The sequence below is a fragment of the Anneissia japonica genome, unplaced genomic scaffold (genome assembly GCF_011630105.1).
Source record: "Anneissia japonica isolate Jap-2015-1 unplaced genomic scaffold, ASM1163010v1 scaffold287981_len1045443_cov154, whole genome shotgun sequence".
NCBI lineage: Eukaryota > Metazoa > Echinodermata > Crinoidea > Comatulida > Comatulidae > Anneissia > Anneissia japonica.
The window spans coordinates 738504-764248 of NW_022695194.1; the positions used below are offsets into that span (position 1 = coordinate 738504).

General features: G+C 31.8%; 1 protein-coding gene across 2 annotated transcripts in view; it reads left to right on the forward strand.

Moving 5' to 3' along the window:
• LOC117101407 (FERM domain-containing protein 4A-like) overlaps positions 1-25745 on the forward strand; it is an 82940-nt gene that overhangs the window by 17088 nt on the left and 40107 nt on the right. Inside the window, exons 1-2 of one of the 2 annotated variants that reach the window (XM_033241385.1) lie at positions 13970-14195; positions 17034-17099. In XM_033241385.1, the coding sequence (XP_033097276.1) occupies positions 14061-14195; positions 17034-17099 (201 nt within the window). In that variant the 5' untranslated portion in view covers positions 13970-14060. Of the gene's footprint in view, positions 1-13969; positions 14196-17033; positions 17100-25745 lie in introns of those variants that run through there. The other variant, XM_033241386.1, reaches the window with a different exon arrangement.

Genomic DNA, 25745 nt, shown 5'->3' on the forward strand with positions numbered 1-25745 from the left:
TTAAAACATGTAAAAGAGCAAACTTCAAAGTTCATAGATATACAGTATAAAGTGGAGAGACATTGAAAGATTTGAATCTAAATAGCAGCATCTTGAAATATAATTCAGTTTGAATATAATTCAGGTATATCCAGTGAAGCCTTTTCAGCATGGGGATGAAAGATATCTCAGACTTTGAATTGCATACAGTAAAACCAAGCATGCAGTTTTGAAGCAGCAAATCAGGAGAACATAGTTTGTTGACAGATATGACAAAAGGTTAACCACCTCCACCTGCGTACCTTTGAAGCCTCGTCATATCATTGGTATGTGCTTACTGCACATTCTGTGGTGTATTTAACAACAGCTTGCTTGTCATCGGTCCTCAGTACCTATAAACACTAAAATTTGTAATACAAAATTTGCTATGTCTCAGATTGTAACAAGGATAAGTTGTGCAGGTATTTCAATATTTCTTATAATATATTTAACTAATACAGGTTTCCCTCCATATAAAGACCACTTTTAGGACCAGGGTTCTCATGGTTTTTAACAGTTTTAGTCTCTAATTAAAATAATAAAAACATTTGTTAATTTGGGACCGCTGAAAAGTGGTACTTTAATTGGAGAGGGTATTGGAGACCTGCACTTGATTGAAGCGTTTAAGTATTTACTTTTAATTCAGTTAATAGTGTGATAGTTTGATAAATTAATTAAAATCTAGGGGAAAAAAAACCAGTTTACATTATCAACTATAAAGTAAATTGTAAATTGCTCATTTCAGGATGATCAAATAAATACAAACTTTTAATTTTAAACATGAACATTTTCCATTGATTTATGGACGTTTTTTAGCAGCCAATTTTTGTTTTACAGAAATTTTGTCTTGAAAATAATGTTTATTTAATCAGGCATGGGCTATCTTTACTTACAGCGCCTTCACTCGCTAACATTTTTCTAGTCTTTTTCTTCACCAAATCCTTTTATTTTACCAAATCACACAGTTATTTGCCAGTTTTATAATGTAATCAACAATGTATGCAGCCTTAAATTGTGCTTTAATAGCCAAGTGCAGATGAGTAATAAATACTGTTTTTGCAGCCTATAAAAATAAATGCACCTTTCCTTAATCACAGTGTGATGAAAGGTACCACTTGTCTTGTATAAATAAACCATTACACCCTACACAACACTGTTTGCTTTAAGAACTTGATCTTGACGAATTGCGGTTGGCAGTGAGCTGGTACTGTACAGGTATGCGGATATGAAATTAATGCATTGTCTTGAAATTGATCAGTCATAAATATATACAGATTAATTACACTGTACCTATATTATATATAGCTAAAAATATATCAAAGTATGATTTTTTTTCCAGTATTTTACTGTCAGTACAATTTGTGTTAGTGAAGTTAATTCTATATAATACAATTTTTTTGAAAAATTGTAACCAGATTCCAGGCTCAAAATGTTCTTATTTTGTTTTTACGTTATTTCAAACATTTTTCAAAGTAGAAAATTATTAAAATTGTACAGCAATTATGTATCATGTTTTACAAAAAGTAGTCATGCCAACTGCAATAAGGTACTGATAGGATTTGTAGGTTTTCTATTTTTCAAAAAAGAAAACCTCATTTGACTTTTTTTTTCTCTGGCTCAATTAATTCTTATTTTGTTCTTAATTTTTAAGCCTCAGTGTTCCTAAAAAATATGTGTTATAAAAAAAAGTGTATCTAGTTGAACTTAACACAAATAGAATTTGTACTGTAGAAAAATAAAGATATCAATTTATAGCAAGCAGTGATTTTATATGGGGTCATCTATTTTTTCATGAGAGGAAGAATATAGAAAATGTTTACTGTTTTGTGTGACCCTCTTCCTCCAAAATGGTAGCCCCTAATAAAATGATGGTCATTTTCAGATTCATTTTGTTTTTCTGAAAAAAAAGAATACATACAGCACACTGTTAAGCCCCCCACCCCCTACCCAAGAAAAAAATGATGACCTGTTTAGCTAACAGCAAGTGCTTTTTAGTACTCTAAAATACAATTGTTTTAAGCTACTGTAAGTAAATAGCCTAATATACTGTAAATATAGAGGGGGAAGGAGTGGGGTTTGGTGGTGGTGTTCCATAATGCAAGAGGTCCTCAAATAATGGAAACCCTGTTTTACAGTACTGTAGTTCAAACTTAGTGTATTACGGCATCTACCAGTTTTTCTAAAGCACAAATTCTATAAATTTATATATATGATTAAAAAACTTCTAAATATTAAAGAATCATTTAATTCAGTTGCAAGTGCTTGGTATGTTTATGAATTCAACATGCAGACTACAATACAGTATGGGCTATTCATCATTTTTGTATAAAAAAAAATAAAAAAAGTTCAAATACCCTTGTTGCATATTATTGAAATGAAATCCCTGGCTGCCTTTGCAGTTAAAGTTGTGGTGTCTGGTATTCAATGTGATCATTATTAGCAACAATCCAAGCATGTAATACTAAATCCATCATAAATTACACGTTCAACACTGCTATTACCAACTCGCAATTCAAATGTATTCAACTTAAATACCCATGAAATTTAATCCTATTAGATGAAAATGTTTTGCAGATTTTTTTTATGAAAGTGGAAAGATTTCTGCCTTTGTTATATAGATTAGCTCTATTATTGGATGTTAAACTGCAATAAATTATTATTAAACTGTTGAAAAAAACATAAATTTTATATATTTCAAATCATATTTTGAAATAAGTAGAGCGTGGTGTACTGTATTTATTTAATTGTCACTATTTTTGCTTTTGCCTTGAAGGATATCATTTATGCCTAGGCCAAGATCAAGGGAGTTAATGTAATCATTATACCTCCATGCTGCTGTCAAGTGTAAAATGTTTCATATTTTCAGATTGTATCAAAATGACTGATTGTTAATAAAGTTACCATATTATGTTAAGGCAGGGCAGATATAACTAAGGGTGGGATGAAATCATTTTAAGGGTGGGTAGGCATTAAAAATTTGTGTCATTTTAAGGGTGGGTAGGCGTTAAAGATTTGTGAACTCTAGATAACAAGAGTGGATATTAAGGATGGGCATGGAGAAGGTTAAAAAAGGTGGCTGGAGGGCCATGAAATGAGCTTTTAGACAAGGTGGAAAACTTGAAAACTTGGTGGCTCTGCCCACCATACACTACAGTTAGCATAAATAGTTGTTTCTACCAGCCTTTGAATTTGTGAAATATTAAAGAGAGTTACACAAATTTAAATTTAGAAAAAAAAACACGCATTTTAAAATTTGTTTACCACACCTGTTGCTACAATGAAATCTTCCCAAATATATAGTAAACCACCTTTAATTTATTTTATAATGATTCTTTAATTTTATAAGATTAATACAAATTGTCTTGGATTTTAGTGAAATCATAAAATTTTTGTGCAGTAAAACGCATGTTTGAAGTTAATTTTCAGAAACCAGCCTGCAGTGCTGCATTTTGTTGGTTCTGTGCCAAATTTCAGTAGGCACAGCCTTAATGTGATAGTGGAACGCAGCCTAAAAACCATTCGTGTTGACTACATACGATCTCATCTGCTCGCAGACTCTTTTTGTACATTTAGTAACTCTATACCAGGTCTGGTACATTACTTACTGTTGGATGAATTTATATTAACGTCCTGGATTTGTTAACGTGTAAGGTCAATTTTACAGTCTGACTTTTGATGCAAGTTGGTTCGTGTTTTGTATCTTCGGATGTAAATTTATAGTTTGATGAGATTTTTTTTTCCTGACCTGTTTAATCTGATATTTACTATTATTACAGTCAAATTATTTCTTGGTGATGTTCTACAGTATATAAGGATCATTTGTTTTATAAAGTATTTTTTTGTTAGAGTTCCAAGAAATATGTGGAAATTCCATTTTGTATATAATTTTGTAAAAGTATTTGGCATGATATAATGTTACACACCAGTGATTTGCAGCATGATAATTTGTGGTATATTGATAAGGTAAAAATTTACATTTTAAGTCTAATAGGCTGTTGAACCTTCGTGTGAATGCTTTTAATTGATGTTAGGTTTAATCAATGTCCAATTGTTACATCTAATCTCATATATTTTTATTGATTGCAATAAAGTTCAATTTTAAGTACCGGAACAGGAAGAGTAGATGGGTCATTATGTTTTCATACTTTATGGACTACAAGTCTGCACTAAGTGGTGAGTGAAATGGCCAAGCGTTTAGCAGGGGAGCCGCAAACTCCAGTCGTAATATCGGCGCTGGTTCGAACGGCATGCTGGCCTACTCTATGGTTCTGGTGGAACTGTAGAATAAGTGTTCTCGGATAAGGACTACATAAACCATAGGCCCAGCGTATATACAATGGAGCGTGTACTATACATAACCCGGTACATCATTCGAAACGAGTAAGGGGATTCCCCAGTGTACTGGTACAGACAGCCTCTGTGTTAGACGACAAGAGTTGCTGGTACAGGGTTGCCCAGAAACTTACCTCTCAGGTAAACTTACAAAAACAGGTAGTTAGTTTAACTTAACTGACTGTGGCCAATAAAACTAACTAGGTTTAGTTTCACCGAAATGAAAACTTCTTAACTTTTTGATGTAAATTTTGTAATGGTTTGATGGTCTTGTCTTGTGTTTTGCTTTTAAAAAATCCAGAAATATTTGTCAAGTGTTTTATTGTTCCCTTTCATGTCGTGTCTTTTAAATTTTTGTACAGTATGTTATCTTTTATTTCACTGTAGGTTTTTGATATTAAATTATAGGCCTATTATAATGCTTTTTAATTTTTTTATGTATACTGTATTACATAATGAGTACTGATTTTTTGTAAATTTATATTTTTTTAATTCTGTATAGTGCCTGTGATTATTTTTAATTGGATATTGTTTGCGCTTTATTAAATACCGTAAGTTGTTATCATTATTGTCGCGTCACAAAGTTTGATTACAGCATGATTCATGCATTATTAACGAGCCAACTATCTGTCTCTTATACACATCTAGATGTGTATAAGAGACAGTTATATGAAGATCATTTGTTTTATAAATTATTTTTTCCAAGAAATATGTGGAAATTCCATTTTGTATATAATTTTGTAAAAGTATTTGGCATGCTGTAACGTTACGCACCAGTGATTTGCAGCATGATAATTTGTGTTATATTGATAAGGTAAAAATTTACTTTTTAAGTCTAATAGGCTGTTGAACCTTCGTGTGAATGCTTTTAATTGATGTTAGGTTTAATCAATTTCCAATTGTTACATCTAATCTCATATATTTTTATTGATTGCAATAAAGTTCAATTTTAAGTGCCGGAACAGGAAGAATAGATGAGTAATTTTGTTTTCATACTTTATGGACTACAAGTCTGCACCAAGTGGTGAGTGAAATGGCCAAGCGGTTAGCAGGGGAGCCGCAAACTCCAGTCGTAATATCGGCGCTGGTTCGAACGGCATGCTGGCATACTCTATGGTTCTGGTGGAACTGTAGAATAAGTGTTCTCGGATGAGGACTACATAAACCGTAGGCCCAGCGTATATACAATGGCGCGTGTACTATACATAACCCGGTACATCATTCAAAACGAGTAAGGGGATTCCCCAGTGTACTGGTACAGACAGCCTCTGTGTTGCTGGTACAGGGTTGCCCGGAAACTTACCTCTCAGGTAAACTTACAAAAACAGGTAGTTAGGTTAATTTAACCGACTGTGGCCAGTAAAACTGACTAGGTTTAGTTTCACTGAAATGAAAACTTCTTAACTTTTTGATGTAAATTTTGTAATGGTTTGATGGTCTTGTCTTGTGTTTTGCTTTTAAAAAATCCAGAAATATTTGTTAAGTGTTTTATTGTTCTCTTTCATGTCACGTACTTTAAAATTTTTGTACAGTATGTTATCTTTTCTTTCACTGTAGGTTTTTGATATTAAATTATAGGCCTATTATAATGCTTTTTGATGTTTTTTTAAATTTAATTTTTTATGTATACTGTATTACATAATGAGTACTGATTTTTTGTAAATTTCTATTTTTAAAATTGCGTACAGTGCCTGTAATTATTTTTAATTGGATATTGTTTGCGCTTTATTAAATACCGTAAGTTGTTATCATTATCGTCGCGTCACAAAGTTTGATTACAGCATGATTCATGCATTATTAACGAGCCAACTATTTTGCGATATTCTTAACAACCATTTTAAGTTTGATCAAATAGCCATGATAAAGCAAGAATTCTTGTTTTCTGATCTAGAAACTGACGCATTCTCTTTATTATCATTAGAAATTTATCAAAACATAGAGGAGGAGATAGTCTGATAATAACTATTGTTAAATCAAATTTAAAATCAATCATGTGTTTAAAACAATTAAGTATCACCTAGAGAGAAATTTTCATAATATTATTGTTAACTACGTTTAGCTCCATTAACATACAGTACAGTATTGTAGTCTATTTTTTGTACTGTTAAGTTTGTTCTACCATTTTTAAGCATACCTTTTTCAAAATGGTATGGTCCTCTAATGGGCACACCTATGGTTAAGTATTTTGATATTTCCTTAATAAAAATATTTATTTTTGTGGAAATATATTTTGATAATATCTAAATGTATACTTTATGTTTCTCAGTACAATTTAATATATAATTTTAAAGGGAGTAAAAGGAAACTAATTTATGTGTTTTTTGCTTGCCACATAGTAAATAAATTATAATAGATACAATTTAAACATTACTGCATAAAGATTGCAATTTGTGCTTGACTCGGTTGGTAGTTAGGCAAGACTTTTTTATACCTTATTTCGCATTATTTTTTTGAAATTATCCGAGGTACCGTAGGGCGAAAAAAAAAATATAAGAATAGAATTTTGTTTTCTTATGTTTTCAAATGGTTTTGCCCAAAAAATCCAGAGGAGAAGATAAAAATGATATTATATTGTTGAATGTAAACAGTGTGGAAATGGTTAAATGCTTTAAATTAATAAGGAAGAAATATACATATCTTACTTTTGGAGATTTTAAGGCAGCGGCAGGCATAATAAAAATAAAGAAAGACATTTTTTTATGAATTTTCCATTTTTTCGTGGCAGCAGGTATGCTAATTGGTCAAAAATAAAATTTCGTTTTTATTCAAAATCATAAATATCTGTGACAGGTTTGCGAAACTATGTATAAAAAAAACGTCTCGCCATACAGTGCCTTGACAGAGTCTAGATTTTTGCTCTTACTGATTCAGTTTGGTGAAAGAAACCATACCGATTATGAAAGCTAACTCTATAGTCCCTTTACCTAAGATAAAATATTCAAAATACTATTTAATGAATTTCATTCAGGGGACAAAGAAAAAACTCATATTATAATATTCATATTTAAAAAATGTGTGAAAAAGCATTGTCATCTTTGTCAATGAAAAATTGCCAGTAAAATTATTTTTAGTTGGAAACAATAAAGATGTTCCTCTGATTAATCTCAGATATTATACCGTATTCAGCAGTTACTGTAAGAGTGAGGCTCGTTTGAAGATTGTAAAACATAATTTTAAATTCTAAGGTAGGAGAATAACTGATTAAACTTCGTTCCACCCCTTGTTCTAGAGCTCTCATCCACATCTATTTCATCTACATTGTTCGTCCCTCCATAGCGTAAAAGAAAACGTATAGGGAAAGATCATTCTCTGTTGCATCTCCCAAGGTGTGGAATAGCTTGCCTATTTTTGTTTGTGAGTCTTTAAGAGTTCTTTGATTCTAACAACTGAAACTCCGAGCGAGCGGTGGCTCGAACCGGCGCTGATGTTAAGGCTGTAGTTAGCGTTGCCCCTGCCTTATCGCTTGACCAATATATTACCCTGGACCATTACTTGATCTCTTTAGAATTTTTATCCCTTCTAATAATATTATTTTTCAATACTGTAGGCTCACTTTTTATACCGTTTGCTGTTTGTTGGGATGTTTTCATTGTTATTTTGTATAGAGTATGGCATTATACTCAAATAACTGTTGTTCAGTAACTTACAAATTAAATAATGCAACAGTTCTCTCGACCACTCTATTTCCTTGGACTATTCCTCCATCTCTTAAAAATTTATATCCTTTCTAATAATAATATTTATTCCCATAGCCTCACTTTATTTATTTTTTATTGTTTTCAGTAATATTTTTTCCTTTTGATAGGACCTTTTCAGTTGTTATAGTATTGTATTTTTCCACTATATGATACACAATATCGCATTCTACTCCAATGATACAGTGGTTGTTCAGTAATTTTAATTAGGTAAAGCAACAGTTCTCACTGCTATTAATTTTGCTCATTGTTGTGAAAACACTAGATTCAAATGAATTAGCTGAGAACAGATAAGCTGTGTTACTTTGTTTATTTATAGCCGTGATGATATATTCAATTTTGTATTTATCAATGTTTTCAAGGTTAAATTAAAACCTAATATTACTGATATTATTGTAAGTCAAATTGTATTATGTCTGTTGTACTTACTCTACAAAGTGGCAATCAGTTATTTCATTAGAGTATAGAGTACAGGTGGGAAAAATACAGCCCGACAGCAATTTTTTTCCCTATGTGCGCGGCCCGCCAAGCAACATTGGCTAGAAATCACACCTTGTTTTTTACGACCTGACACCGATTATAATTTAAAAAGTATAATAATTATGTATATTGCATTGATCGCATTTACTGCAGTATGAAATATTTGTTGTTAATGCACAATACAGTTTCATCAGAATTTTTAATATAGTGTTCAGTATCACCAAAGAAAATTAAATTGAACAAGAGAGACAACTACGCTCTAAATGAGCTCATTTAGAGCGTAAAATACGATGCGCAATATGCAGCCAGTGTATGACGCCCACTGCCGTTTGTATGTGCTTTATTACCCGTACTGCACCACGCTCGATGGTGTGACGGTAAAGAGAAATAAAGAAATCTACCGCCCTCTGCAAAAGTATTGTATCATGTGGAAAACAGATACACAAACATGAAAACTGTGCGCGGTGTAGTACTGGGTAATAAGGTGCATAAAATTAAACGACAGCGGGTGTCTTACACTTGAGAGTGATGTATTTAAATAAGGGAGTACGGTCATTGATATCACCAACAAAATACTGTACATTTTTATATGAATAAAAACCTTAATTAATAGAGTTCAACATTGCAAATCATAATAGTATTGATAAGCTTTGTATTGTACTTCAACAAAATCTGGAATTCGAGTTTATCAGATTTCTTTATGGTACACTGTCACCAACATGGACATTTTCACATCATATAATTTTAACATTAGAATATTAATGATGTGTAAAGAATCAAAAGCTTTCTAATTCTAAATGAGGTGATTACACTTTTTAGGCAAGGTACAATAGGCCTACTGTACTATCAGTACTCGCGTAAAAAAATCTGTGCGAGGAATTCAAATCTCATCAGATTTCTTTATACATACAGTATCACCAACAATGGACATTTTCACATCATATAATTTTTAATATTAGAATATTACTAACGTGTAAAGCATTCTGAATGAGAGTGGGTGATTGCAGTTCCTAAGCAGTCAGTACTGTAAATACAGTATTTTATGTTCAAACTGTTTATGTTTTTCTTAGCTTCCCTGATTTATTTTTGTTGTTATACTGTAATAATAGTACATGAAAGATACTGTATGTAATACACTGTAGTGCTAAAATGTAATAATACCAATTATGCATAATTTATGTTCAAATAAACAGTTTATTTTCTTCATATCAAATCAAACAATCAAACTATAAAATCAAGATGTTAAATTTTAAAAAGGCCAAGTGATGCAGTGCATTAAGATAAAAATGCAGTTGAGGAAAATAAATTCACAACAAAATGCTAGAAAAACAACATACAGTAATTTAAGTAATGCTAGTGATAGGTGTCTTACTGTTTTCTTAATTTCCTGTAGTATATCATACTCATCAATCTTATTTATCTAGAATACAATGCTGTTCAAAGCATGACCTATTTATTATTATTATTATTAAAAAATAGTGAGAATATGGATCGACGTTGCAATCGTCATAGTAACTAAGGATAAACATCTTTCATAATTACCAATGTTTCTTTTTTTTTTTTTTTTTTAGTACAGTAATGTGTTGGGAAGTTTTTTTTTTTTAATCTACTTTATTGTAGCGTTCTTAGTGATCATTTACTGTAGAATAAGACGGTTGATCGATCTTACAGTACGGTACATTACGTAAAATTTCAGCATTTTTTCCAACATATGAACCACTACAGAGGCAAGACTTTTGTTTTACCTTGTTTAGTGAACTCTCCGACTGCCAATAATGGTGGTTTCAAATACAAATAAAAATTTCATTTTTGGCCAGTCACAGTAATATAACTTCTGCCACAAAATTATGGAAGATTTTAGAAAAAAAATTATATTTTTAATAATCTGTGAAATCTTCAAAAATTATATATTTCTTCCTTAGTTATATGAATTTAAAGTATTTATCCATCTGATTAACTACACTGTTAAAATTTTAATTTTCCACTAAAAAATGGAAAGTTTTAGAAAAAAAAAAAAAACATTTTATTCCTTCCTTCATTTTAAAGCATTTTATCTAGCATTACTACACTGTTTACATTTTAATTTTTATTTCCCACTCTGACAACCTTTAAAAATGAGTTCACTAAAACAAGGTATCGTATTAAAGAAGTTAACTGTTTATATGCGGAGGTATAGGTATATACTCTATGCAGTAACTGATAGTTTTCATTGTTATTAATTGCAAATGTTGGTTAAATTTATGGTTAAATAACTGAACAGAAAAGAAATGATATGAAATTTAACTGAGTTTTCCCCAGAACAAGGTGGCTATGTGTACTACAATAACTGTTTATGGCTGTACAGTACGGCCTACTGTATGGTAATAGTACTTTTTATTTCCATTGTCCAAATTTCTCGTCAACCAAATCCAAGCTTGTTCAGCATATGCTCTACGGTCAGGATGATTAAACATCAATCAGTCGTTTATTACTCACAAAATTGTGTCGGATCTCTTTGTTCTAAAGGCGTAATTAGCAATTAAAAAAGCAATCATCAATGGGATTTTGGCTGGTGTAGTCCCTCCAGTTTCTTATCTCTATAGTTTAATATTATTACTGTAAGTTAGTAATAGTGAAATTAAAATCATATATATAGACATTGGACTTTAAACATCTCAATATACAAAACTCATAAAGATGCACTGTCTCATGAGCCAAGGCCAAATAAAAAAATTACTAGTTTCTTGTTCCCTCATGCATCAATTTTCTCTGCCTCAACAAATTTTTTTTTAAATTTCCTTTATTTTGCGAAATGTACGAAAATATTACTAACTCGCATCAGTAAAATTCCTCCCTCGATCGTTTACTGTATGGTTGGGGAGATATTCAAGCATTTCCTAGGAGAATTTCAGTTGAATTATGGATTAAAACTCAATATACATATTGTATGAATCATGTCTACTGTAGAACTTTTATTTGCTTTCACTGAATCTACTTGGTAAAAGTGAGAAAGTAGTAGCCATTTCCCATCGGCCATCTTGGATTTTCCATAATTCAGATTTAAAAAGAAAAAGAAAAAAATGTTCCCAAATACTCCTTTTTTCAAAATATTAGGACCAACTACTTTTTTTTTTACTTGGCCTGAAAATACCTGAAAATTCAGTTCAATTTTTGAACTGCTTAATTTGTATACAGTGCACTTTTTTTCTTCTAAGAAGAACCAGTAAAATTTTGCCCAGATGCACTGTTCTTATTTTTTACTGACTTCAGGCTCGAAATGTTTTTTTTTTGTTCTTATTTTTTTATACACTTTTCAAGTGCAAGTGAAAATTATTATTGTACAACAGTATATTACTATACTGTATTAAAGAGGGTACAGTGTTACATATTAATACCTGCTGTACATTAAGTTACAGAAAGATTTTTTTTTTTTTAATTAAATTTTTTTTTTTTATTAAATAAAAACATCATTTGACATTATAATGTACCTCAGCCTCATTTTATTCTTAATTTTTAAGCAATTTCAGCCTCAGTGTTCTTATAAAAAAGTATAGTAAGTATAGAACCCTTCTTCTGGCCGTGAAATGAGAGAAATATATCTTTTGACACCATGGTCAACCACTTTTCAGGGGAAACCCCCTAAAATAACCTAATATCACCTTATTTTGCGAGTTAGCGCCCCTGAACAGATCATCGATCCCCTTCACTTTTGCCCCCCCCCCCCAAATCAGCATCCCCATTTCAAGATTTCTAGATATGCCACTGTGTTAAGTGGACACTTTTTTTAGTCCAAAAGGTGTCTCCTTAATAGGGATTCTACTTGGTATTTATGTGAGTAAATAAAAATTTGGAAGAGAAAAAGTTGTCCTGTCAATTTAATGGACATTTAAATAATACGTTCTTGGTATTGCTTTTGCATACAGTAGACACTTATTGGCTGGCAGTGGTATTCAATTTAAGGATTTTTGTAGTAAAATTTTTGTAAATCAGAGAAAACTATTTTTGTTTATCTGTTTCTGGTTGGAAGTTGATAATTTATTTGAATCATTTAAGTGAGCTACTCAAAACTGAACAACACCAACGCCAACAGTCCCATACCATACTTTATATTTTATCCATGTACTCAATGCATAAACCCCCGTGATTTTTCTCACTTTTGTTTTTTTGTTTTTCGTTTTTTTTTTCGTTTTTGCTTGTAAAATTACACGTAATTTGATCATTGGCCATGAGTTGTAATTGTTTTATACTTGATGGTTGTTATTGAATGAAAGTATAAATAAAGAAAGAAAGAAAAAACTTTATTAATTTTGAAATAATAAAAAAAACAAAAAAAACAGACAGTGCATCTTTGTGACAGGACGCTTTTTGAGTGTGTTACAGGATTGATTTATAATACATTTGATCATGAATTTTTTTTCTGTTATGGACTGAAAACATTTTGTTTAGTTAAGTTTTTATTTGAAATCACTTTTCTGACAGTGGCACACATCACATTGATGGTGCATCCAAAGAAAGCCCTCAAAATAGCTTCATCAAATTTAGTGTTTACAAGAAACAGAATTTTTAACAACAATAAATTGCAATGACTTGCATTTAAAAATGAAAAAGTTTTAATGTAAAAGAAGCCTACTCTACTGTAAATGGTGGTGTATTTGTGTGGTTTAGAATTATGATACTCTACAATTTCCTCTGTATATAATTTGTTGTGGTTGGTAAGATAAATGTCATTTCCTTCAAACAATTTCAGGTTGAATAAACATCTAAAATTTAATATTAATTTTGCCAATTTCCTTCACCTGTTTTTTGCCTTTGAAGCGCAACATATAAATTATGGCACAAGTTTCACCAACAAAGAGTTGGTACCCACAGTAGTCTATCTAGGGAGTTCGCGGGGATGCATTTTCCCTCCCAGTTGGCTCCCCCTCCCAGTTGCCTCCCCATCCCAGTTGCCTCCCCACCCCAGTTGCCTCCCCACCCCATTGAAAATGTTTGAAGCAAAAATCACCTTATTTTGCACTTAATCATTGTGCCCACTTCCACTTTACCTTCTTTCCTATCAGCTCCTCCTTCCCCCATTTTAAGGCTCCTTCTGTATACACCACTGAATAGCCATCATATTGGAATCTTAAGTAAACCTACAGTATAGAGACAGAGATAAAAGAAACTTGAAAATGATTGTCATCTAAAAATTTGAAATCGCACAATCAACTATAATGCATGAACGAATTTGCTCAGCAAAAGTGAGTTATTATCATCAGTGAATTAGCTTCTCATGGGTTTTCGAATGGAACATTTAACCCGATATCTCTAGTTTCCGAGAGGTTGGCAACCATAACATTTTGTTTACAAGTTCATTGTTACCTTTATAAAGGGAATTAACAGACGACGTTTTCAATTGTACTGTGTTTTTGTGATTGCGGAAATTTGACATTGTTGCAGTGCTAATCTGCAGCTGCAAGTGGGAGCTGGTCGTCAAATCCGTTCATTTTTAATTGAGCTGCTGAGTATATATGAGATGTAGTTTTTGTCTTTCCTTTGCCTTAATTTTAGGCAAAAATGTATCCAAGAGATCTTGAAAGCTTTGATCTTCCACCTATTTTAGAGCACAGAGCAGGAATACGTCGACATCACAGTTTTTCTGAGGGGCAGAGACAGCACATAAATGCATACTTATCCAAACTTGCTTCCGAGGTTTGTATTGTTGTAGGCCCACTCCACTATTACCATTGCTAGGCTGACTGTATTGCTAGAGTCTAAAGTATACTGTATTGCTGAGATACTGTGGTGTTAACTAAACTATTTGCTAAAGTTACAGTATACTGTATTGTACATACTGTATACTGTTTGCTAAAGTTTATAGTATTATGTACTGTTTGTTGGAGTACAGTATACAGTACTATATTAGCTGTGCTATTTGCTAAAGTACAGTATATTGTACATGTTGTAGTATGTATACTGTTTGCTGGAGTACTGTAGGCCTACTGTACAGTACAATATACAGTACTAACTGTATACTGTTTGCTAAACTACCTGTAGGCCTACTTACAGTATATTAACATACTGTACATAGTATTATTGTGCATTATTTGTTGGAGTACAGTATACCTAACTATATACTGTTTGCTAAAGTACAGCATATTGTATTGTACCATCAATGTACCATAGTAACTGTTACTTAATATATTACAGTAACTTTATACTGAAGTACAGTTTGTTGTACTATTTTAGTACAGTAATGTTCTATAAAGTAGTTTCTACAGTATATGCTAAATGTACCATAACCTTATGTATGAGGATAGTGTACTGTTTGCTCTATTTACTAGAGTATACTATTAAAGTAACTATTACTGAAGTATACAATAACTGTATACTGGAGTACAGTATACCTTTTGTTGAACTAAGTGTTAATGTTCTAGAAAGTGCAATTTTTTTTACAGTATTTGCTAATGTACCGTATCTTTACGTGAGTGAACTGTACTGTTTGCTAATGTATTGACCAAGAGTGTACATCTATTTCCTAGGGTTTACCTTACATTTCCTGATTATTGTGTACAGTTTTTGCTATACATACTGCTATGTACTGTACTGTTTGCTAAAAGTATGGTTAATGTATGTTTTGTTAAAATTTTAATTTTGTACAAATAAACATTAAAAATAATAATTTTTTTGTACAAGAAACATCCTAATTATTAAAAAATTTCAATCTTTATTAGCTCTTCCAAAAAACCCAATATAATAACTTGCACCTGTACCATATTCCAAGACCGGTGAGCTTGTTTCAAATGAAAGTTTATAATCAGGACAGGCATTCATTTTTCCATTTTGGCAGAGAAGGAAATGACACTGACCTTCTTCAAATCTAGAATTTTAAAGAGGATCTGACTTTACTATAATCCATATTATCTAGAACCAGACCACAGCCTGAAATTAAGAAACAGCTTTTAATAACAACAATTATTAAACTGCTCTCACTTTCAGTAAGAGGAGCCACATTCCTTGCAATGATTTCCTTCTGTATGTAGTAAAAATATGATCAATAAAAACAGTCTGTACTCCTAAAGCATAAATATTTATTTATAGTAGACATTAGCTTTGTACAGTTGTAAAAATGTCGTTAATCAAGTCTATTTATGGCAAAGGTTGAGAAGTCGTAAAGCCACTTAGTTAAATTGTTATTGTAACATAGCCAACCGTATAGGCCTACAAAGATGAATCAAGGGTTTAAGGAATCAAGGAATATGTACTGTTGACAAATTGCAACATGAAAGGCACATCCCATCATATCGTGTTTATTCAGGGGCTATATTTTTGAGAATAGATGTTGAGGGGCGTTCAATCGAGGGAGGCGTTTATTCAACTGTTTTTTTTGTAAAATAGGTATACTCAAATAAATGTCCTTGATGTGTAAATGTGGAACTACTGTACTGTACAATACATAATTACAGTCAAAATATGTTATTGCATGATAAATACCCACAAAGTAACACCTAACACCTTAGCGCCTGTGATAAATTTTTGAATTTGCGCTATATATAAATATTTGTTATTAGTATTTTTTCATAAAGACATTCCCAATCCTGTTAGGAAATATGTAATTCTACTGGAGTAAAACATTCATAGATTGTGTTGAGAATGGTGTTGCTTCCATTTTACAGTCATTTGGGGGGGTGGTTGGGTGAGGATTTATTCAATGTGGAGTGTCAAATAAATACAGTTACAGTATGTTTTTTTTTTGCACTGTACTTTAGGATCCATGGCCATATTTTTATCCAACCAACTTGTTGAAATCTTCAAGTTTATTTTATGTTGTGTTGATTTTATAATGCCTTTCTGTTGAGAGGTCAGTGGAGAAGGTTACCTCACAGACCAATATGTTTTAGTTTTTTTTTTGCCCACACTGTAGGATACAACCAAAGTGGCCAGCGTCAATCTTGATCTCACAACATCTTGATTAAAAATTCCAAAGACTTACACTGACATTTACTTTTTCAAATAAATAATGGCTATGATTGTTACTTCTTTGTATCGAGTCCAATACTTGTTTTCATATGCTGTTAGTGCCATGTACTTTTACCAATACTTTGTTAGCAAGGAAATGCAGAATATACTGTAGTAGGCCTACACAAACATATACGTAGAAGGAATGTTACTCCATTCAATGGGAATGAGGCCATGGTTTAAAGGTTTGACCTTTATTGGGTCATGTTCAGGAATGAGAAAACATTGACTGTGATTACAAAAAATGCTGCAATATAATTTATGATATCCTTATTCTTTACAGTAAAAAAAGTGATCAGTTAATCTTAATGGAATTGTGCATATTAAATATGACTTAAATAAATTAAATAATTAACTTTTGTCAATGATGACAGTGTCTGGATTTAAGTGTTATATTATTTTTATAGTAATGAACTAATTTGCGTAATCGTATCAAATATATTTATTATTTTGTTACATAATGAATTATTTTTAATTTTATTATGATAAATGTTGAATTTGATGTATTTGAATTTCCTTTATTCTTTTTAGATGGCTGATGTTCGACGGATTAAAGTCATCACGCTTGATGATAGGACATTGGAATTTCAACTTCATGTGAGTCTGTTATTAATAATATCTTTCGCAAAATTTCATTTAAAGATGGATATTTTGTTTTGTTAAATAAAATCACCATAACATTTATTTCCATTTCACACATAAACTGTCCACCTCTTTATGTTCCTAAAATGTCTGTAGGACCAAGTTTGTCAAACCAGATATTGTTTGATCAGACTTTGAAAAAGTACTGTACAGTGTTCAGACAGACAACAGACATTCAGTGACAAATGATTTTTCTAATCTAAGGGTCATAAGTCTTCCGCAAGTCGCTAAAGTCACCCGGATAACGGCACTCCGGCAAGCATGCATGAATTTCCCGAAAAATTACCCATCAGTTTTCCTAAAATTCATAATATTTTTGCACATTTTTAATACTTTATTCATCAATTGTCTCATGGAAATCGGTGATGAGGGGTATCATGCACAGAAATATGAAATAGATGTGTTAAAAAATCTCATCGTTAAGGTTCACACTAGAGCCTTAGTATTATCTGGATCAGGAGCAGGTGTGTGTGAATTTATCTGTATCCTACTAACCTTTAGCTGGTGTGTGTGAATATATTCACACACACCAGCTAAAGGTTAGCAGGATACAGATAAATATCACGCTCACCCATTGCATTCATACAAGAAAATCCCTGATCCAGATTTCAAGAAGATGATGGTGGGCCCGAATGTGACGTGTTTAAACTTGGGACCCCCTGCTAAGCTGAAACAAGTGAACGCCAACTGTACACTATCAAAGTCTGATTAAACACTGTTTAGTTTTGACAGACAAATGATAGTGTATACTTAGAGCAGTACAGTGCCTACAGTAATTGAAGTAAATGAGTGCTGTTGACTACAAACAACGTTCATTGTAGTTGAATCAATCGAGCTATTTGCTATGAAGCATGTCAGTGTTCACGCAAAGAGGATTAAACTAAATGAGTGGATTATCACATTAAGCTCAATTTGTGTTAATCCGATAAAGGCCTCTAAAGAGTACAGTACACAAAACCACATCTAACAAAGGCTAATGAACTCGAATAATTTAAGAATTACATCTGTCTTCTGTCTGACTCGCTTATTGTTCATTTAAAATTAACTGTTAATGATCCAGATACTACTCTATAACTGTATACTGTGTGCTTAGATGATTTTTTTTATTTATTAATTTGCTTTTTTAATACTGAACCACTGTGGACTCAGTATACAACATGGGCTCTGAATGAGCCCATGGGTGAATTCAAGGGCCACACCTACAGTAACTAATATGATTGAATCATTATTTTTTTTTTTTTTATTAGGCTTATACTATAGGCCTACTGATACAGTAGTTATGGCGTTTGCACCTACAATAACAAAGTCCAACCATGGCATTATAAAATAGTCAAACATATAGCATTGACTTTGGAGTTTGATATTAAGATGACACCCACTCTGACATTATTAAATTGCAAGGATCAATGGATTAATTATTGATCTTTAGGTATGGTAGCAACCATACTGATAATGTTGAATTCCACCAGAAGCTAGGCGTAACAAGGTGTCGTTAATCACTTTATTCCCTGTGGATAGTCGCTTTATTCCTTGTGGATAGCATTCCATATCATCAGACCATATTTGTAAGACCATATAATTGATGGTTTCTTTAAAGCGCTATAATTTTACATATACTGTAGATGTCATTTGCTAGTAATATTACAGATTATTATGTGAGAGATTGCCTGTTTATGAAATTGTTTATTGAGGGACTGAGAGTAGTAATTCCACTGTACTTTAGACCATTAATAATATAAAAATAGGTAAACAATAGTATTATATTCCCAAACTAAAAACCAAACTTTGATGGTATCAAAGGAATTTGTTTTTATGGAATTGAATATTAGAATTACTGTACTGTAATCAGAGAGTATTAGGTTCGAATCTTGATGGGCAAATTCTTTGTTTTCTCAAAGAACTGTTTAATAATGAGTACATTCATTTCTCCTTTATTTAGCTGCTGCCAATTCAAGCTGTAATACTTTGATTTGTTACGTAGCTTTGAGTTAAAAAAAATAAATTTAAAAGATTTCCTCACAGACCGAAATTTCCAATTATCATCACGCTTGGGCAACATTTATTAGACCTAAACACTCGTCTGTTTATGAAGTATTACAGTACATATACAGTACGTAGGGTATACAGTCTACAAGAATCAATCAAGACTTTGCCCCTTGATACTAGATGTCTAACCCCTCCCCCCCCCCATATAATTATGCGCTCGGACTTTTGCCTCTCTAATGTCTATTTCAGCAAGACTTGCGGTCGCGGTGTCAAATGGTGAACGTTAAATCATGGTTACCAATCCTCCTAAGCTATAGGACTTGCCTCTCCTTCATGTCTATAAATTCATCTCTATGGTTATCTTCATTTATTTCTCATTCTAAACAACTGTATTTGGGTTTCTTTCTAGATGTTGATGTGAGAAAAATGGCCCTATAAAAGTGCTACCGATAGGTAAAAATGACCCCCAATGATAAAGTTTAGATAGTATAATTTTTTAAATGAAATATTTATTTTTTTTTAAAATTATGACTGTCAAATAAACTTAAATTACTTTTTGCAGGAATTTTTGTGATAAGAATTAACAAAATGTTAACTACATATCTTTTAGTTACATTTTAATTTACTGTATTAGATAAATTTAGATTATGAAAATTTCAAAGTGGGTGTATGTTCAAAATTGAAAAAAAAATAACCTGTTACAATTTTACTTTTAAAATAACAGTATTATATCAAACAAACAAGTCAAGCTTCATGTAAATAAAGTATTTATATTTTTACTTTATTTAGTTACCAAATGAACAAAGTAACATTTTAATACCTGTGTACCTAATGCTGTGTATAAATAAAATGATTATTCCCATATAAACAAGATGTAATTCATTAAAAACAAAGATTATTGATTTTTAAGTTTTTCTTCTTTTTTTTTTTTGCAGAAAGTAAATAATTTGGGAATAAAAAAAAAAGTAATATTTTAGTATAATGAACTCTACACCTATTAACTATAAAATAATTATTTTCACAAACAAGATGTAATTCGTAAGAAAAGCATGATGCATTTTAATATTGCTGTTTTTTTGCAGAAATTAAATAATTGGGAATAAAAATTACTACATTTTGACATTGGGGGCCATTTTTTTTGTCTGAGGCCGGTTTTGATGTTTGTTTTAAATGTAAATTTTAATTGAGTTTACCCATGTCTCTTTTGTCAATATATATTTTTAATTTAATCTTTCCTGATGTAGGCACTTATTGTACAATAGCCTATGATTTTCATAGAATTGAATCTAGCTTTGTAAAGTACTAGATCCTTAGATTACATACCATACAGTGCACTTTCAATTCCGATAATATGTGGCTAGTACGTACATTTAGGTCATTGTATACAAAGGAAAATATGTTATCCTACAAATACAACCGAAAATGAAAAGAAAAGTAAACAGTACAATGATTACAAAATTACAAGATTGCAAAATATTGCTCTCTGAGAGAATTGTTTTAGCTATAACAGGTTTTACTTATAATTTCCTTTCTATCTTTTATTACAAAAATAATTTGTTATGTTAAACTACAAGATTCATATTGTAGCCTTGATTTAAAAGCCTTGATGTTATGTGCTAGGCCTAGATTATGCCAAGGTTCATAATTATACGAGATTAACCAGATTTTTTTTGTGGTAATGTTAAATTAGCAAGCTAAATTGACCCTCCTTTCTTTGTGTTTTCGATTAGCAACCACTCTTGTACAATTAAGCTATTTATAATTGGTTTGTTTTGCCTGATTTCAACACTTTTCAAGGTTAATAAGGTACTGTGCCTTTACTATCCCCTTTTTCAATCTACTGTAGGCCATGTTATGATGTGTACTACCTACTGCAGTAAACATGCTATTTGTACAGCACTCACTATATACAATACCTGCTTGTTGGGATTTTTAAAAATGTTTTTGTCTGTTGGTAGTTGCTATGCTTTTAATCATCTTATAAAACATTTTGATGTCCAATATAATACTGACATAGCTTTTTAATGATACATTTTTATTTAGGTTAATGGGTGTACATTAGTGAACAAAGAGCATTAAAAAAAATGTTTTTTTTGGATGATTTAGAATTTTGAGTAAAGGAAAACTTACGTTTATGTACATATATACATACATATATATACATATATATATATATAACATATTATAATCAATAAAGAGTTTACAAAGTTATTAATATCTTAAAATTTAACATGACTTTTGCCATTTCTGAAATGAATTCCTATTGATTAATATTTCTGAACTTGCATCTTAAAATCTGCAGTATTTTTACAATTTAAGAGTACTGTACTACAAACACGGTCAGTCACCTCGGATTTGAGTTTGTACAGTATTGCGTTATTTGATAAAATACTCCCTCCGATTGTTTGCATTGCAGATGTTCAAATATATTTGCATTCTAAAGTATTATCAAAGTTGTTAGCATTTGTACTGATTTGTACTACCGGTGTTTAATCTCCGGCAAATTTATTTCATCTGTGTTTTACACCTTTGCATGGTTGCCAGACTATCTCACTTTTTTTCCCCTCCTATCGGATTCAATAAATCTATTCAAAGATTTCATTTTGTTTGTATTAATTGGATGATGATCAGATGTAATATATTTCATTTGATCATCAAATCTCAAAAAGATAAAATCACATGCAGAGATAAATAAATCCTTAATCTTGAGATATAATGTATTGTGCTGAAAGTTGTAGAAAGGTCGAATAAACAATTTCGGTGAGTGGATGATTTTGATTCTGGTAATAAAGTACTATCCTATTGGCTATTCATTGAGCACACCTTTGTGCATTTATGATTGGATCAAAACATTTTATACCTTCCAAATATTATAAATTATATTATATCGTTTTTTATTAATTTATTTCAACTTTATTTTAATTTAAGGCGGAAACCCTTCCAGCTGAAACTGTTGGCCAGCGGATATCCAGGGGCCCTCTTTAAAAATGACAACAAAATAAAGTGTTCTTAATCTATTAAATTTGAGATAGACATTGTCTTATATTACAGCATAATTATATTTATAGGTTTATTTTAACATCTTTTGCTGATATATTTTTTCTGTATCTATATTATTATATGGAAAAATTATTGATTCTGAAAAAACATCAAAGAATGAATGAATAAGGCCTACGTTACTATACTACAATAATATTCAACATACAAATTTCAATTGTGTAAAAAATAATAATCCAATTCAGCATTAATGAAGCGTAGGGATATCTTCTCATACTTCCTAAGCAAACAAATTGGCAGGTCTTCCAAACTAAAATCCTTAATGATGGAACCAAACGGACGCAAATTGATGAAAATTTAAATGTTTCAAGTATAAAATAAGTTAGAAGATAAAATAACCATTAATAATTAATAATAATGGTACGAGAATCATAATAATATTTTGGTCTTTAAAACAAAAATTTAAATGAGTTAATATTGTTACATTTTTTTGGAAATCAGCTGGTAATAGTATTATATTTCATAATTGAATGGAGATCTAATCAAAACAGAGAAAATCAGATAAAGAAATTCCTAATCATGAGATTATATTGCTGAAGTTGTAGAAAGTTATATTATTTAGGTGAGTGGATTATTTTGATTCTGGTAGTAGAGGTCTACTGTATATCATGCTATGTGCTCTTTCCTACTGTTCATACTATTAACATTAGTATGGGGTGATTCATTGAAAACACCTTTTGCCTATGGAATTTTTTGACAAGTATTTCACAATGGTTGCATTATCTAGTTTCCGGTTTAGTTTTGCTTCCTGTTTGCATGCTGTCAACAAACCACTTCGCTCTGATACTGTACTTGCTCTTGTCTTACCTTGCTACTGCACTCGCTAGCTATCTCTAAATAATTGCAATAATTTTGACACACAAAGAGAGGTGACAGCCTAATCTTGGCAATTATTGAGGGAGAGATCTGTGGAAGAGGAAGGAGGGAGAAGAGGTGGTCTGAGTGGGTAAATAACATCAGATGCTGGACAAATGGTATGGAGAGTGCGAGGAGATTGGCTTTCTAGAGGAAGGCCCACAGCTCTCTTCAGGGCTAAGGCACGCTGAACTGAAACTGACACTCAGGCTCTCTTTTCACTCCTTCCACATCTTTTCACAGTTCCATCAACATAATCATGCTGACAAATATGAGTGTTACTTCAGTGTGAGTTGCGAGTTGGAAAATGCTAGTTGTGAGTTGGAAAATTCCAGTTGCGAGTTGGAAACTGCGAGTGTGCGAGTTGGAATATGCGAGTTGCGAATTGGAACATGCAAGTTGCGAGAATATACTTACAACATTACAGATGCAGAGTAATGCTGATGATGCTGATTATAAAGATAGAGTCTTCAGTATCCTTGTAGCATTCGAGATGAAGGTGATTGGGCCGCAAACCATATTTTGGGGCCACAAAGATACTCAGGACACAAAATTGAAAGATTTGTTTTTGCAAATCTGCTTCATTTTATATCAAATACGCAGTTTATACAAATGTCGTTGTCACTAATGAACAATTAATGATGTTAAATTATAAAGAACATGGAAGTATATTTTATATCAGAACTGCCAGGTTTTGGTACAGCATGTTGGTCCCTGGCATGACTGGGCCGAATGTTGATACCTAAATCTCAAATATGCCATGAATATCTTCTCGTATATTTTATTAAATCATCAAAGTATAATAAATTGAATTTGAAATAATTAATTACAAAAATGAAAACTAAACAAATATAAATTCCTGTCAATGTAAGTAAGTCATTACTATTATATAAAGTATCGTTATTATGCACAAATAATTTGCAAAATGCTGATTTATCTTCATAAATTTTCATACAGTAGGTGATTGATTAAGCACCTTTCTTAAATACGCACCAGTCTGAAATATGCGCCACACAACTCCAAATTTGGGAAACGCTTTTCTTGTGGATTAAATGCATAATAAGTCATGAAGGTCTATGTAAAATATGTAAAACCATTTTAACAATCCAGTAATTTGTGATAAGTGCTGCAGATCTCAAATAAGCATATATCTGGAATAAGTACAGTACAGTTCCACAATGAAGCATTAAATAATATTAGTGTTTTTGGTCATTAACTAAATTTTAACTGGCATAGAGATGACTATTTCTAGATTTTAGTGGGAGCGGTTGGAGTCAGCGTTTGCCTTTCGGTCTGTTAACCTAGAGGTCGAGGGTTCGGACCTTCGCTGTGCATTTTGCTTGCGTTCTTGAACAAGGCACTGTACCTACTCTACGTTTGTCCCTCTCCACCTAGGAGTATAAATGGGTACACGGTCCACTACTGGGGGAGGGAAAAGGTGGCGTACAAAAGAACTGGCCACCCTGCAGTACCGTACACAATGCTGAGGCTTAGTATGATCCGCTGACAACTCATTCCCCTACATTCCGTAATGAATACGGGACTACCTTTAGACCGCAATGCCAATTTTTGAATTCTCTTTTTACTTAAATTCATAAACATAATTATTTTGGATTTCATCCAAGTTTTGAGTATTATGAAATATGACAAGTGCTGCAGCTTACATCTTCCTCAACTACAAGCAGACCAGATAAAAGCATTGTTTACACCATTGTTATGGTATCGCATTACTTAGCCTGTTATAATTTACCTGAAGAGAGATGCACTAACCATAATGAAGTAACTATGGATTTGACGACATATAGTAGATGAGTTTTCTATGAACAGCATATGATAGCATAGGAAAGAGAGTCAGTCAACCTGTGTTTTTAAGGACTAACTGCACTTTAGTGTTGGTGTACTATGTATATTACATATGATTTTAATTAAGTGTAGAACTGACCTTTAACCCAGTTTTAACTCAATTAACGAGACTCCCCTGTTGAACTGTTATTTAGCTGGCAAGGTGATCATTATGCAAATGGTAAAACCAATATTGTTCATATAATTTTGTGCTGATGCTCATTAAATTCCATATGTTTAATTATGAATAATTCAGGTAATAATATCTATCTTAGTTTAGTTATAATTTTGCTGAGGAGAGATGCACTAACCACAATGAAGTACATGTAACTATGGACTTGACATTGGTAGATGAGTTGTCTATTAACAGCATAGGAATGATAGCAGTCAACCTGTATTTTTAAAGACTATAACTGCACTCAAGTGTTGATGTACTACTGTATATATATTACATATGATTTTAATTAAGTGTAGAACTGACCTTTAACCTAGTTTCAACACATTCAACAAGGCTCCCTTGTTGAGCTGTTATTTAGCTGGTCAGGTGATCATTATCAGAGATCCCAAGTTTGAAAACCAAAAAATAGGGAGATTTTTTTCATGAAGCGATCGCCTCCTGTAGCGACGCGCTGTGACGCCTTACAACGCGCTGTGCAACATGAAAGTATTACACAAAATGAAGAAAAAAAAAATTTTCATCAATTTGTTTGCTTTTAATTAACAATTTTACATTTGTTTACACATTGCAGTTGGCCTAAAATATAAATTTATAAATATTATTATTTATTTAGCATTTAGCTAGTAAAGCGTTCTTGGCAGCAGTCAACAAGGCTTTGCTTGGTTCATTGGCATGTTAGAGGC